Source organism: Myiozetetes cayanensis, unplaced genomic scaffold (assembly GCF_022539395.1).
Source record: "Myiozetetes cayanensis isolate MyiCay16 unplaced genomic scaffold, myiCay2020 scf1, whole genome shotgun sequence".
Taxonomy (NCBI): Eukaryota; Metazoa; Chordata; class Aves; order Passeriformes; family Tyrannidae; genus Myiozetetes; species Myiozetetes cayanensis.
The window spans coordinates 122,930,563-122,946,151 of NW_026086604.1; the positions used below are offsets into that span (position 1 = coordinate 122,930,563).

Consider the following 15,589-nt stretch of genomic DNA (forward strand, 5'->3'; position numbering starts at 1 on the left):
CCTTGGCTGGACAGGACAAGTGTCAAGTGAGTATGAATAGTGAGATCAGAAAGGAGGAGACAAACATTGTGGCAGAAAGTAATATGTTCTAGAATATAGTGTAAAGAAACAACTGCAATTTAAAAAATACAGAGGAAGTGACTGAGTATTGTTAAAACCACCAGAGGTGAATCATACAAAAGCAGGTTTCTTTATTTGCCTTTATACCTTTAGCTATAAAGAGAGCCCTCAGAAAGTGCTGAGGGTGAAGTAGGACTTAACTTGAGGCTCTACTTGTTAATTGCTGAGCTAAATCAGATCATAGAAATCTGAAACTTCATATCTCACAGCAAGACACCATCATGAATACCTACATTTATCACCTGATTCCTGTGATACCTGGAATTCACTGCTCAAAGACAGGACAAATATAGCTCTTATGAAACCACAGAATCTGTTTGGTGCATTTTGGCCGTTCAGAAAGGGGAGAGACTTTGGACACAACCAACAGCCACTCTGTCCAAAGAACAGAAATCCCAGTTTCTTAGAGAACACTTCAGGAATCCTGAGCTGGGTAGGTCCTGGCATCACTGCACCAAAAAGTCCCCTAGGTCCCGTGTCTGGGTGCTGCCACGTTCTGTCCACAAAACCTAGAAATTATGTCATCCTAGTGGAAATAAAAATTGCTTTCTATGATTCAACTATTAAAAAAAAAAAAAAAAGCCCAAACAAAATCCCAAAACAAAACAAAAAAACCCTCCCAAAAAACGCCAAAACAAACAAAAACCCCCAGAACAAAACAAAAACCGCTAACCAAAAACCTCCAACAGAACAGCAAAGCCAGAGCAACCCCGAGCCCGGGGGTGCCACCAGGTCCGGGCAGAGCGGTGCCAAGTCCCTGTCGCCGCGCTCACCTCCTGCTCACCGCGGGGCGCCCGCGGCGCTTTGCGGGGCAGCTCTGCCATCGGAAAGGGCGCGCGTGTTCGTGGCGGGGTGTGCTTTGCCTTTGTGGAGTCAGAGAGCCGAAACTTTTTTTCAAAACACGTTTTTGTGAATGGAGGGGGTTGCCTTGCCACGCGGGGGTGTGTAGGGGACACGGTGTGCCCGCGGCAGGATCCCGAGACACCGCCGGGCATCCGACTGTGGACTTCCGAGCCCTTCCCCCGCCGCCGGCCGAGGGTCAGAGGGGAGCGCGGAGCGCGGCCGCCGGCGCTGGCGGGGCCGGGCCGGGGGCGGCGGGGCCGGGGCCGGGGCCGGGGCCGGGGCGGGCGCGCGGCGATCCGGCGATCCGGCGGGGGGCGCGGGGAGCCAATGGGCGTTGGGGATCCGCCGGCGCGGCTCGGGGGCCCCTGGAGGAGGAGGAGAGGAAAAACCACGGGATTGAGCTCTGTCAGTGGCGCTCGCGGCTTCCAAGGGGGAAGTGCCGGGGAATAATTAATGTTTTTATTAAATTTGGAGGGAATTTTTTTTTTTTTTTTTTTTGCAGCCGATCGCCGCGCGTGGCCTTCAGGTGGGTTCTTCCCCCCGCAACTTTGCCCGCCCGCCCCGCAAGGATTGCGCGGCGGCCGCGGGCGGCGGGAGCGATCCTGGGGGAGAAGGTGTCTGGGTGCGTGGGGCGGGGGGGCGTGTGTGGGGTGTGTGGTGTGTGTGTGTCTGCGTGTGCCTGGCTGCGGCTGCCGGGCGCCGCCGCCGCGAAGTGCGCGGCGAGCCCCGCGTTCGCCATTACGAGTTGAGCACACGTTCGGCAGCGCCGGGGCTGCCGCTGGCGCGGATCGCCCGCGGCCACGGCGGGCACTGTAAATAAACCCCTGCCCTCGCCCCGCTCGCCGCCGCCGCCTCGCAGTTCTTTTGCTCCGCGCTTTGCTGGCAGGAGCGCGTAACCCAGGTGAAGGCAGAGAAGGGAGGGTTGTTTTTATGAATGGGACTCTTTGAGGTTAATTAGCTATGCAAATGCAAGCAGTTCATTCATGCTGCTGCCTTTTTTTTTTTTTTTTTTTTTAAAATCTAAAAGCCATCTTGTATTCCCCTCTAGGCTGATTGGAGTCCAGATCCCGAGGAAATCTCCAGATCAAATGCCCAGTAAATAAAACACTGAGCTAAGACTCGTGGAAGAGCTGCAGAATGGATGGATTTTATGACCAGCAAGTGCCTTACATGGTCACCAATGTGAGTGATCAGTTCAAAGTTGGTGTTTATAAACTTGACTCCGACTTATTTCTGTGGGGGAGTTTTAGAGACACAGTCTCTGCTTTGTTACCGCTGTAGGGGCGACTCTTCATCTGGGAGCTTTGCCTGCAAGATGAGCCTATCTTCTTAGTTATTGCAATAAAGCATCGTGTTCTTTTAAAGACAGTTTTGGGATGATTAAAAAATTAATGCACATGATTAGCGGATGAGAGGAGAGAGCAGCAGCAGCTGCATTCAAAGTTTCTGGCTGCGTTTGCCTGCAACGTTCAGAAGAATGAAGTTGAGGCAAACATTAACCTTTTTTTTTCCTCCTTTTGTTTTTTCTTTCAGGACTTTGCAAACAATTTAATAAGTAACACAGGGAAACAAAGCAGCCTATTTTAACTTCATATCTGGGTTCTTTTGCACAGCTTATGCAGAAGGGATTTATGGGCTATTGTGTAGGTTTGTATATTTTAGATGCTAAAAATACATGATTGGTACTGTGTTGCTGCTTGAGCACATTATATATGTATCTGTACAAATAGATGTCTACATAGATAAAAATGTTTTGCATTTAGCCACAGGACTCTTTTGGAGGATGTTAGGTGCTCAGCAATATCTTTTGTTAGAAATTTAAGGCTGCAAGATAATCATATCCCTGTTTGAAAATGTAAAGAATTTATGCTAACTTTGAGTATACTTGATTACATTAAAAAAACCTCACACCAAATCAACCAAAATCCAAACCCTAGATTTCTAAAGTAACTGATCTTTCCTGTTTATAGAATCCGCGTGGGAGAAACTGTAATGAGAGACCGACAAATGTCAGGAAAAGAAAATTCATTAACAGAGATCTGGCTCATGATTCAGAAGGTGAGGGCTTGTCATTCCCCCCCTTCCCTCCCCACTTCTCCCTTTCTTACTAATGCAGAGAAGCTTTTTGAGAGCTATTTATTTATTTATTTTTGAGGTAAATATATGTAGATCAATCTGAATAAACTGGACAAGAAAACTGCCTTTGCTACTGCAAAACAAACTGGCAAAGACAGTAAAGTGATAAAGTTGATACTCTTTCCTTGACTTACCCTGTTAGCTTTTGTGCACATGTGGCACACAGGTGTCGTGCACTGAGGCCAAGACTTTGCAGCATCTGACACAAGTCATGGCACCTGGCTTTTTCACCATCAGGCCTCTTGAGATTTAAGGCATTTTTCATTCCTCCTGTCTTTTAACATCCTTTTTACTGGTATGTCTTCACTGGTGTTAGCAGGAGGGAGAGAATGTGGATGTGGAGACTGTTGGTTTTCATTCTAGCTTGCTGTAGAGGTAGTAGTCAGGCTTCTGGTGTCTGCTGGGCTGTTTCTGTTGTTGTATAACACTGATAGGGTTAAAAATCCAGGGAATTTCGGTTACTGAAGCCTAGAATTGAAAAAGTTTTGGAGGGCCAAAGATTTATAACTTAGTCCCATCAGTAGTCACTCATGTTTGTAACTTGAGGACTATGGGCTTGTAATAGCTGTTAACAGTTCTTTAGGTTACCAGGTCTGTATAGGTGCTGTGCCTACACCCCTGTGAGTATGTAGGACATACAGGAAGGCATGTAGGGGCCTCTGACTTGTCCTTATATACATTGTATCTGGTTCAGGACACATCAATACACTTTTCAAAATCCCTACTTGTCTGGAAAAGTAGATTGAAAAGAAAGCAACTTTCTGATTTTCAGTTAAGTCACTTCCCAATGTGAATGTGGGGTATCAGTCCACAGGATAAATGAATAGCCTCTGTCATTTAAGTGTATGTAAATAGTTATCTGTCAGCATTCATAAGAGAGGAAGTCTCTCTCAAAATACAGTAAATTAAAAATAAACCATTTGTTAGTTCAAATATCCTACTTACTCTTAGTAAACAGAATTTTCATAACTGACTTTCTGAGGTTTCCAAGTAAGCTGAATGCTGCTCTGGTTTACACCCATTATAAGCAACTCATTTCAGTAAATTGCAGAAGAAGCTAAACTGCTGCAAAACTCAGTCTATGAAGAAAGTGGTTTTAACTTTAAAGAAGTACAGTGAGTGCAGCATAGAGGAAATAGTGGTGATCTCCCTGTCATACAAAGTAAAACATAAGGGGAAGTGCAAAAGATTTCCCATTTCTGTTTGCTGTTGCTGCATCTCAGGTCGTGGCTTCAGAGTTTTTATATGATAGATATGACCCTACTATTAAAAATACTCAGTTATTGCTCAGGCAGAACTGCTGAAGTCCGAATAAGCTTTATCTGGGGCAGATATTGCAGGAGAAGGCCTGAATTGTATAAGCAGAAATAACTCACCTGTAAGAAAGATTATGATTTTTAACTTTTCTATGTATTGCTGAATGAGTCTTTTATACTACAGAGCTTCGTTAAGGTTCTAGTTATTATTTCAAGAGTTGATAATACAGTAAGGGCTTGTTTTTTTATTAATAGGTATAGAAAAATCATTAACCGATGCCCCAAAATACCTACTTTGTCTATACATTTGACTGCCAAAATAGGATTCATGTATATTGTTCTTAGGGAAAAATACGTTTTTGAACATAATGTAATCTTATGAAAAGATTAAAGGTATGAGTCTTTTATCTGTGTCTTTATCTTTTGCAGAACTCTTTCAAGATCTGAGCCAATTACAGGAGACATGGCTTGCTGAAGGTAAGGGAAAAAACTGCTTTTAAAAAGAGGAAAAACAACTCTGGAGGGGGAAAAAAAAGTCCTGAACTTGCTGTCTTAATGTTCAGCCCAATTAATTGAGCTCTAAAAGAGCCACCTCATGTGTCATGCATACATTAGAGCCTCTGATGAGTTTGTCTTTGGGGACTCTGGGGCTGCTCTACCCAGTGTCATCACAAATTACCAGGAGAAATTGCTTCCAGCTCACAATCACATCTGCTTTTGGCAAGAACTAATGCACCAAGACTTCAAGTTCTAAGCCTCTGTTCAGATTTTAATTGCAATTGATCAGGTTTATATTATTGTACCTCGAGAGACTACATACAGCCAGAACTGGGCTTGCTGTTTCCTTTTCAGCAGCACATATAATTATTTGGTGTTCTGGTGGAGTACTTTTCTGATGGCAGAAATTAGTTTCTCTGGGTTCATCGGGACGGGATGCTTCAAGATTTAAGTGCAAGTGTCTTCTTTCCACCTTGTTCACAACACAGAACGTTAGGTGTGTATGAAATACTTTAACAGTACCTTTTTCTTTATTTTCTCTTTTTTTTTTTTTTCCTAGAAACCTTTACCTATTTTGCATGTTATTTTTGTCTTCGTATTTGTAGTTGTGAGATTGTGTACCGGGTGATTAGAAAACTAACATTGGTCTGTTTTACACATGCATGTTCTTTTAGGTATTTCAAATAATCTTGCACAGCACATTCTAATGAAGAGAGACTGTTTAAGAACAATAATGTACAAATCAGAATTTAGAGTAGTTGTTGAGAGATTCATTTAACAATAACAAAAATGTGCTGCTGCATTAAGAGAACTTTAACAAGTTGCAAGGTAGCTTTGTGCTAGTTGAAGTCTGTTTGTTCTTTTCAGCAGTATTTTCTGATTTTTTTTCCCTTTGATATTTACAATACTGTTTATTTGAAACATAAAGATTTTTGTGCATTCCCTGTTCTTAACATTTCTGGTTGACATTTATATGTAAACTTCTGCATCTGAAATAGACATGAATTTGATGAAAGTTAAAAAAAAACTCTCTAAATTTATCCTGATTCAAATGAATGTGAGTATTCACATATGCTTAATTTTTATCATGTCCAGGACTGTGCACAGCTGTTTATAGAAGAGATGTTCTGATTTTGTTGGTTATTTTTTTTGAAAGGAGGGATGTCGAGGTGAAATGTTTACTGTTGGTTTTCATAGAAAGAGGGAAATATTGCTGATGAGTGCTTGCCTACATACTGATTCTGTTTTAACAGCTTTATATATAGTTAGTCAAGTTCTTTACCTATAAGTAAGTTGTGGGGTATGTTTATTTTGATGACATTTTTATTCTCATAGCATTATTTTTAGTATATGGTTATTCTGTATATAATCAGAAAGCCCTCCTTAAATTAATGGAACAGAGGATATATTTTTATGAATTAACATGATTCTTTCCTAATAATTGAAAACAGGATGTCCTGTACTAAGATAATTTTTGTAGTATAATGAACAGATACAACTGTAGCTGTCTCCCTGTGGTAATTTTTCTAAGGAACTCTGTATGTTGTATTATCTCCTTCATTCTAGCAAGCTAGAATTATGTTAACATACTACTCAAAAGATACTATTTTTATTTGGAGAGGATAACTTTGATTTTTTTCACTGGTATGGGTGGTTTTGTTTCTGAAAAAATTATATTCTTTGATCATCAGTTAGAAAAATACACGCATATTCATAATGCATGTGCAGATAATAATGGAAATTTGAAAAATAATACAGAATTTAAAACTAATGATTTCTGTAGGTACATATATATTAATATAATTGCAATTTTTACTCTAGACGCATTACTTGTTTTAGATTAAAATGAATTGTTTGAGAGCCTTTTTACATCTTTGTCAGAGTGTATTTCATTGAATAAATTTAGATAGATTCTGAGAGAGAAAGGTGTCTAGTCCTGTGTCAGCTAGGTTGAGGAACCTTTTTAAAGGTAAATAAAATGATCTGGTAAATAGTTAAAAAATTAAAAAAGTTGGTTTTTCACCTAGCAGAGGATAATGAAGGTAAATAATGTTATTTGTCTACAGTATGTTACAGCTAAATATTACAGGTTTTCCAGTGTTCTAGAAATACTTTTAAAAATCTCTGTGTTTCAGGCCAAGCCATGGTTTTAACTGTTTCATAAAACACAAACCTTTCACAGCTTTCCTAAAGGCTAAACTAAAACTGAAATAAAAAGTTGAGAACATCAAATATTGAGCTATTAACTTGATCCCAAAGTTTTAATAAATAAACCCCTACCCTAAACAACTTTTGGTAGTCTTTATAATGTACTAGTGTTTGAGGATATTGTAGCTGTGCTCAAATGTCTACATGGATGAACTTAGCCAGGAAACAGATTTTGAAATCAGACTTGTTTACCCATTGCTAGATGTGTCCATTTATGTTCTTCTGGACCTTCATAGGCTAGAAGTCTGCCAATTTGGCAGCATCAGTAGTGTTTACATATTTCTTTTCATAAAGCTCTGGAGCCAGGGAAATGACCATGAAATTTTAAAACATCTTGACCCTTTTTAAGAAAAGCAGTGGCAGCTGACCAGGTTTCTCCCACGAGTTCAGATCCCCACTGGGGAGTAACCAGGTCAAAAATCTACTTATTATTTAAGAGAAGAAAGTGAGTTGCATTTTATGACACACAAAAATAATGCTTGAGGATTTTTTTTTTTATTTGCTCTTCCTTAAGCTATCCTTACTGCATCATACATTTTAGCCTGGAGATTTTTACAGTTAGTGTCACCTGTGACAAGTCGGTGGTAAACAAATAAACAGAAAAGAAATGTATTCATTTCCTGTTGGAAATGGTGGGTGGTTCACATGTGTTAGAGAATTAATCCAAATGCAAACAATTCAGTAACCTCTTTAATATTTTATTACTACATAATTAACAAGCTGAATACTACTCACAGAAAGCTTACAAATTATTCCAAAGCTTACAAAGTATTCCACTAGCTGCATACTAGATTTTTATGGAAATGAGTTTTGGTTCTTACTCTGTGTCGCATTATATATGTAAGAAAGAATCTAAATTATTTTGATGTAAAGCTTACTCTGAATAAGGTCCCCTCATGTCAATTGTTATGCAAAGCAGAAGACTGTTTTCTGATGCCAGAAATTGAAAATGGGAAGCCCTTAATAATTTTTTCAATGTTCAACCTTGAAATAGTTAAAATTTCCTACTGCTAACCAAGACAAATATTATTGAGGTTTCTTTTATATATAAATAACTCAGTGGCAACGTTTTGTCATGATAGTACTTTAAAATGACTTTATTGATTCTATATATTTGGAATCAGATTGGTTCTGACAGATAACAATTGTTCAGTGCCTTGAAAAAAATGGTTCAAATATTAATCTAATGTTATCTTATCATGGTAGCTCTTACTTCTTACAGTGGAATAAAATGAAGAGATCAAATTCTTAGTGAGTGAGTATCTCCTTTCTACGGGGAAAGATTTGGTTTTGGGGAATAATAGATTACCAAAACCCAGCTTTTTATTTAAAATTACTCAGATACTAATTTCTCCTACGGCTTGTTAAAAATACATAGAAGACATCCCAAGCAAAGACACTTAATATATATACTAGATCTGCTTCCTAGAGCAATAAATAAGAAGCTTCTCAGACGTTAATGTACTAAAAAATTAAATATAATGTACTTTGGGCAATTCGACAAAAAATACAAAAATACTAAGTGAACAGAAAGTGGTTTGAAATAATAGCTACAGGTAACGGGTTCATGACTCTACTGCGGCTCAGCTACGTTGAGTGGATAGCTTCAACAAGCTACTAAAATTCAGAAGCCAGTTTTTAGTATCTGGAAGTAAGTAATTTTTCTCAAAAAATTAATACACAACTTTGGAATGAACTTTAGAAAAGAAATTTCTGCCCCCTGCTTTCCTAAACTGAAGGTCCCACCAGTGTCGCGGTGATGTCTAAGCAAGTGTTGACTTGTAGTTTATTTCTTAAATGAGGAGGTATGAAAGTAAGTAGCTTCCAGTTCTTAAAGGATTATTTTTAATAAAAGTACTACATCTTCAAATAGTAGTCTAGTTAGAGTGGCTTTGTGTAATCCTGCTAACTAGATTTTTTTCTGTCAAAAAGTTGTAAAATTTACCAAGGGTAAGGCAAATTCTATGTAGTCATATTTAAGAACTATCTACTTTTATCAATTTTTATAATAGCAATAATAGTCAAAAAATGATAATTCAGTATCTCCGTGGCTGAAATCTGCCTTATGGGGACAAACACTCTTAGAAGCAGTAAAAAGACTTTCAGTTTGTGGTACAGAGAATGTCTTCTTTCTTTCCTCTTTTTTTTTTTTTTTTTTTTTGGTTGATTCTAGTGATCTGACACATTTAGTTTTCTAATATTCATAACTTGTGATCTTAAATATCTCCGTCAAAAAAAGGAGAAGAGTTAGATTAGGCAAAATGGGAGGGAAGGGGTTATTTAAAAAAAAAACAAACAAACAACAAAACCCCAAAGAAATAAATCCACCAAAAATCTACAAGTCTTAAAGTCTGTAAGAAGTAATAGTCTGAAAGTAGTAATAAACTTTTTCATGTTTTTCTTGTTTGCTAGAAAAGTAAATAACTTTTACTCAAAATAATAATTTTCAAAGGCGTAGTGGGGTTTGCTAACCATGAGGCGTGTAGCGAAATGTTAAATGTGAGTGCTCCTTTTAGGCTAACTTTTTTTCCTCATTTTTAGTATAGCAGAAAATGAGGAGCAGATTCTGCAAACCCATCTTCATATTCCTAGGGATTATTCACATAAGGAAGAATTTTGAGATCTGGAGCTAGTTTTCAACTGCATTTAAGTTTATTAGTCAGAGCATCTCACGTTATGTAAAAAGGGTTTTGGGTTGTTTTGACAGCAAATCCAGTGCTTATGGGAAATAATATTTTTTACCATCTTGAAATTTGGCACTGTTTTTCTTTCTGAATGCTTCTTTGTTAGAAACAGTTGTTCCCGTGGAAAAAGAACAACCACCAACTAACACGCCCCCCCTCCCGTCCCCCCCCAGCTCTTTCAGGAATTAGTTACAATTTAGCCAATCTTTCAGATATTCAGAAGTGACAATGAATCAAACAAAACTCAATAGACCCATTACCGTTGAGGCCTGAAGTCTTATTTTAGCTGAAGCCAAAATACTACTGTTCATATAGAATTTCCTGTCAATTTCAATTTCTTTTACCACTTTGAATAACTGATGGATATTTTAAAACTAATTGCTCTTAGCTCTAAAAGTGAAGCATGAGGTCAGAGCACACAGTACCGCAGGAAGTATTCTGCTACCCAAAATAAAGTTTTAAGTGAAGCATTTGCAGCTTCTTGTTTTTCTGGAACGTTTCCGTTGTTTTTTTTTTTAACAGGAACACCTTTCCCTGGAATGCAGCTCAGCTTTTAGAAGCAGTTTTTGACTGGGAGAAGGAAGAGTTAAATTTAAGCCCTTTAAAGTTTGCTTAACTTTTCATTATAATGTTCCTCAGCAGGTCTGTGCTGCATCTTGAGACAAAGCAGTGAAATCAGTGTGTTTATGCCTAAAGTTCAAGTTTACTTTGCTGTAGCTTTCTGGAAGGGTGTGACATGAAAAGCTTGTGGTTGGGGCCACATGGTTCATGCTGGACTGTGTTTTTGTGAATGGAGGCAGAACTCCAGTTCTGACTGCTTGTCTTGAGGAATTGCTTCGGAGATCAGCTGTCTCATTCACTGGCAGAAAGAATGACTCATACATCTTCTGCCTTGTTTGGCTCCAGGTCATTGTTACAGTGGATAGAGCTGGTTTTAATTAAATATTAACTCCTTTTGTCCTGGATGCTTGTTAATGGGGACTTTTTGTTTACTTGCAATGAAAGCAAGCTAACAGGCCCTAGTTCTAAACTTTCCCACCCCCCCTCCCCAATTGCTTTTCGTTTGCAAAATGAGCTGTAAGTTCAGCTTTTCAAAGATTGTTTAAAGCTCTAAAAACTACAAACAAGTATTAAGTGTTTTTGTGCTGTGAATGTTTGCATTTTGCAAACTGATTTTAACTTAGTAGGTAGTGAAACTGTAAAACCTAAACTGATAACATCTCAAGGTCATCATAAACATTGTACACTTCCCAAATCCTCTTGAGACGTTATAGCTACAGTCAGAAGAAAAAGAAAACTTTCGGTGGTATTCTAGGCTGAGCTGGATAGTTTATGCTGCAGATGTCTGCTTCAGGAGTCTGAGACTTGATGGCTCTGAATGTGGAATGAACTAATGTAGCTGCTTCTGCTATTAGCAGTAAAAGCCACGTGCTTAATATCTTTCAAAACCTTTTATTAGCCTTTTGGAATACACTTGCCTTCTCAAACCCCCATAATTAAGTAGCTCAGGGAAATATTCTCATTCGGTTAGGTGATCATTTCAGATATCTTTTTCAATTTTCCTCTGAATGGCAAAGTAAAAAAAAAAAAGTTTTGGTGATTTATGTACTGTGTCTTGTGTAGGTTAACAGAAGACCAATGAAGATTTTATGGAAAGCTTGCTGAGTTGCAGTATTTGTGAATAAAAGAGGAAATGAATGGCATATGTATATAAATGTGCAGACAGTTGCAACACTGCAAGTACATTTTCCTTTCAGACATTCATGTTGAAGGGTCTTTACCAATCTATTTAATTTACTACAAAGTCTGCCTGTAATTATTCAAACTCCAGGTACAAAAACCCTCTTCTACTTGAGTAATGGGATGATGTATCCCAATGATTTGCCCTCTCACAGCAAGGTGCTGGTGGAAGGAATCTCTGTGGATGAGGATGATTGCTTGCATTTCAGCAGCATGATCACGTGCAAGTTTCAGTTCTGCTACTTTAAAAATAATACTGGATTAAATAAAGGAATAATTTAAGTTCTCATTTCCACTAGCAGGTCCTTTTAATTTCTCCCTATAGCCTTTTGGGCTTATTTCTAAGGTACTGATGCTATTAAAATTAGATTCCAGTAGGAAATGCATGTTCCTAGGTTGAACATTTTGGATTGTTGTTATTTGTTTTGTTTATATTTGGCAGGGTTTTAAATACTTCTTAACTTGCTGTGTTCCTTTCTCTACAGAGGCTTTTAAGGCTATGTTAATATTGCATTTAAATTTTGACAGCTCAGTCTCCACCTGTTTCTAGAGTACTGATAAAGTGATGTGCTTTGATCTCTATTAAATGTGCCCTCATAAATTTTAGGGATCCATGAATGAAGTACATTTTTCTTGTTTACTCCATAAACAAGAGCAAATCAGGCGTAATGGCAGTAATATAGAGGTTTCCATGATATATTTTGGTTTTTTCCTTACTCTGTGACTGGGGAAAACCAAAAAGGACCTAATTTACAGATATCTATACATAAAACTCTACAACAGATTTGTTCTGGATAAGTCAAATTAAAGTGATAAAACCAGAACAAAGCATTGGTGAAAGTATCTGGTGCGCAGAGTATGCTCTATGCAAAGTTATGTGATATTGGCTGTCCCAGTGCTGCAATCACTAAATGTAGCCTCTGTATTTAAACAGGAGGTGTTTGGTTTTTTTTTTCTTTAGGGCTTTTTCGTATATCCTAGATTCACAGATTAATACATATATATATATATATGAACTGCAGGTGTGTGTTAAAAAAATTAGAGTTCTGCTAGCCTCCTTGCTGCATTTGAAAATGATAGCTGGTTGAAGAAAACTACGTGGGATCTGTCTTCTGTAAACAAGAAGTTACTTGATACAGTTACTTTAAATCTGAATGTACTCACAGACCCTTGAAAAACAATTGGAAATATAAGAAATCCTTAAGAACTGATTGTTAAGTAGAAGACCTTGATTTCATAATTGAATTCTTCTGTGACAGTCAAATGGTTGGCATTTTTGTAAGGAAAATGCCAAACATTTGCATGTAGTCAATTGCATGAAATGTCAGAAATTGCAGAGTGTTAATATTTGGGCTCCCTGAGTTCATTTTTGGTAAAAGTTCTGTAGTTTCTCTGGAAGAAAGAGAAATTAAATGCATCAAAAATACTGGGAATATTTGCATTGGTAAAATAAGTGTTTTATACAGCTTAAAACTTTGAGGAGCCAACGTGTCCTCAGAGGCACTGATTTATCCTAAAAGGATGGTTTACTGTAATGTTTTTTTTTAAAAAAACCTAAACAACAAAGCAACAGTAGTTATGCTTTTTTTTTTTTTCACAGTAAAGCTAATTACACTTAGTGTGTTTATCTTACTCACACTTCTTTTCAAATCTGTGTTTGCATATTTCCCAAGGTCATTTGTTCTTAAGGGGTATTTTCTCCAATTAAGACAGTAGGATTTTAAATTTATTTTAAAATCTAGAGCAAATAATTTTTCAGTGTAATGAGCCTGATTCTGAACTCTTTACCAGGGGAAAAAAATTCCAGTTAAGTAATTAGAAATGTTTCCTGAGTAAGGAGTGGAGATCTGGTCCATGAAGGGTACTGTAGTGCACATTGAAAATAACTGTAATTATAATTGAATAAGTATTTTAAATTCAAGCAAATTATATTAAAACTAGTAGCAGTTGTACATATATGATGGGGAATATGTGCTTTCTAAACTAGAAGGTGTTCTGAGGGGCATTAAAGTTACATTTTATCACTTAATGTATTTAATAGTTTGATAGTCACAGTTTCGATAAATGATTATATAAGCAGCCTTTACCTCTCAAATCTCATTGGGTAACCAGATCATGGCAGACGTTAACTTTTAATGAAGATTATGTGAATTATTTGCTTGTCTTTAGACAAGAACTGTGTAAATTAAAGTATTTTTAAACAGATAATTTTATGCAGCTTTGCTGGTGATTCCTGTTAGTGTGTATGTTGAGGAAAAGATGACAAAGTTGAGACGATACGCTGGATCTCTCTCGGGATGTACGCAGTCTTGCTCCGAGGATACCGTTTCTCAGTGTAATTTTCTGCAGTTATTTGAATGCATTCATCTGTAATATACATTTAGTGGTATTTCAGCTTAAATGGTTTAAATGAGTTTACAACACACTTTGAGAGGTGGTTAATGTCTTAGATATACAATGAAAAGGAGCTGTGGTACCACAGGAGCAAAATTATTCGTTAGCAGACCATGAAATGATTGTATTTTATAGTTCAGGTTTGTGATGAAAGTTTCCTAAAAGCAAAGATGATCCTAAATAAGGTGAATGGATATTAATCATGATTTTTGCTTAAAGTAAATCTTTTTTTTTTTAATGTCTGAAACGTTATCATTGAACCAGGAATCCTGTGGTCTGGTAAAATAGTTCTTTTTGAATATTTAAAACAATAACAGAAAATCCCTACCGTGTTGGCTGACTGCCATGAAAAATTGGAATCACTTTTAAGAAAGCCAAAGGTGTAGTAGTTTGAGGTTAAAGAAGCATGAGTGTTAATCACTAGGGTTTGTTTTTTTGTGGACTTCGTGTTCAGATATTTTGAAATGGAGCATTGATGAGTTTTACCAGTGGCAGGGTAGGTCCAGACCCTGGTGCAGGGAATGAGGCGCAGCAAGTCAACCCATTCCCATGGCTCTGTGCCGGAGCTGCTCTGGATTCACACTGCACCACACAGCTTCACCTCGGGTTTATCAGATATTAAAATGATGCACTTGCCTGATTTTCATACTAAACAATGAAAAAAAATCCTAGTTTTAAACTTGGCAGTGCTTTGAGTTAAGCACAAGTCTTTATTTATGCTATAAAGGCTTCTTTTAATTCTTGTTTCTTTTGTTTGTTTGTTTGTTTTTTGTTTTTGTTTTCGTTTCTTCAGCTCAGGTACCTGACAATGACGAGCAGTTTGTGCCAGACTATCAGACTGAAAGTTGTAAGTATAGTACAACTCATCACTTTCTTACAAATATGTATTTGTATGTTTATGTTGGGTCTTCATATTTGTTATTTATTGTGTCCTCTGCACTCATGTGATAACTCCTTTTCCTGTTCAATGACATCAATGCGATGAGTAGATAAAGCAAGTGGCATTTTGATGGGCAGCCAAAAGAAGTTGTTTGGGCTGAAGGTATAACCTTTAGCAGGGGGCCCTCTCCTATTATTCCCACCCTGAGCCGCAGGGAAGCATGGAAAAACTCAAGTTGTGGAGGTGGAAGGAGTTTGTTTGTCCGTGGAGTGAGCAGAGGAGCATTCTGAGCCGGTACAGATCAGAAACTGTGGGACATAGGAGGCATCTCTGCTGAGCAGAAGTCAGGCTGCTCAGCACGTTTTATGTATCAACAAATAAATACAGTTCTCCACGTAATCAATCAAATACAGCCATTGCTGAAGCATTTTTAAGTTGTCTTAGCATGTGGCATTTTGTTGCTCAGACAAAATTTCCCTTTGAATTAACGGGAGGAAGCAGGAGTTATATTAAGCTGAATGCTTTGCTTTGTTTTCTACTCTACAAGAACCTAAACTTATTTTTATCAGCCTGTGTCTCTCAAGTCTTGCCTTCACCTGCTAAAATGCTACTATTCTGATAAGCACTGGCTCCCCTTTGCTGTACCTCCTGTTCTGTGGTTTTGGGTGGTTGTAAGGACATAGCATGAGAAACATCTGACAAAGTCACAGACTTCGTGGAGCATCTTTATGCATTTTTATTCCTCATAGCAAGGCTTCTCTCCATCATCAGAAGTCTCTTCTAAACAGTGCCTGCTGGTTGTAGCAGAGCGCAGGGGAGCTTTTCCATTT

General features: G+C 38.0%; 1 protein-coding gene across 5 annotated transcripts in view; it reads left to right on the top strand.

Annotated features, from left to right (window-relative positions):
* Positions 1-1,003: 1,003 nt before the first annotated feature.
* ETV1 (ETS variant transcription factor 1) overlaps positions 1,004-15,589 on the top strand; it is a 66,711-nt gene continuing 52,125 nt past the window's right edge. Inside the window, exons 1-6 of one of the 5 annotated variants that reach the window (XM_050332686.1) lie at positions 1,025-1,158; positions 1,466-1,489; positions 2,012-2,145; positions 2,934-3,021; positions 4,785-4,832; positions 14,673-14,726. In XM_050332686.1, coding sequence (XP_050188643.1) covers positions 2,101-2,145; positions 2,934-3,021; positions 4,785-4,832; positions 14,673-14,726 — 235 coding nt within the window. In that variant the 5' untranslated portion in view covers positions 1,025-1,158; positions 1,466-1,489; positions 2,012-2,100. Of the gene's footprint in view, positions 1,159-1,465; positions 1,490-1,566; positions 1,586-1,729; positions 1,865-2,011; positions 2,146-2,933; positions 3,022-4,784; positions 4,833-5,207; positions 5,350-14,672; positions 14,727-15,589 lie in introns of those variants that run through there. The other 4 variants (XM_050332707.1, XM_050332698.1, XM_050332713.1 and 1 more) reach the window with 4 other exon arrangements.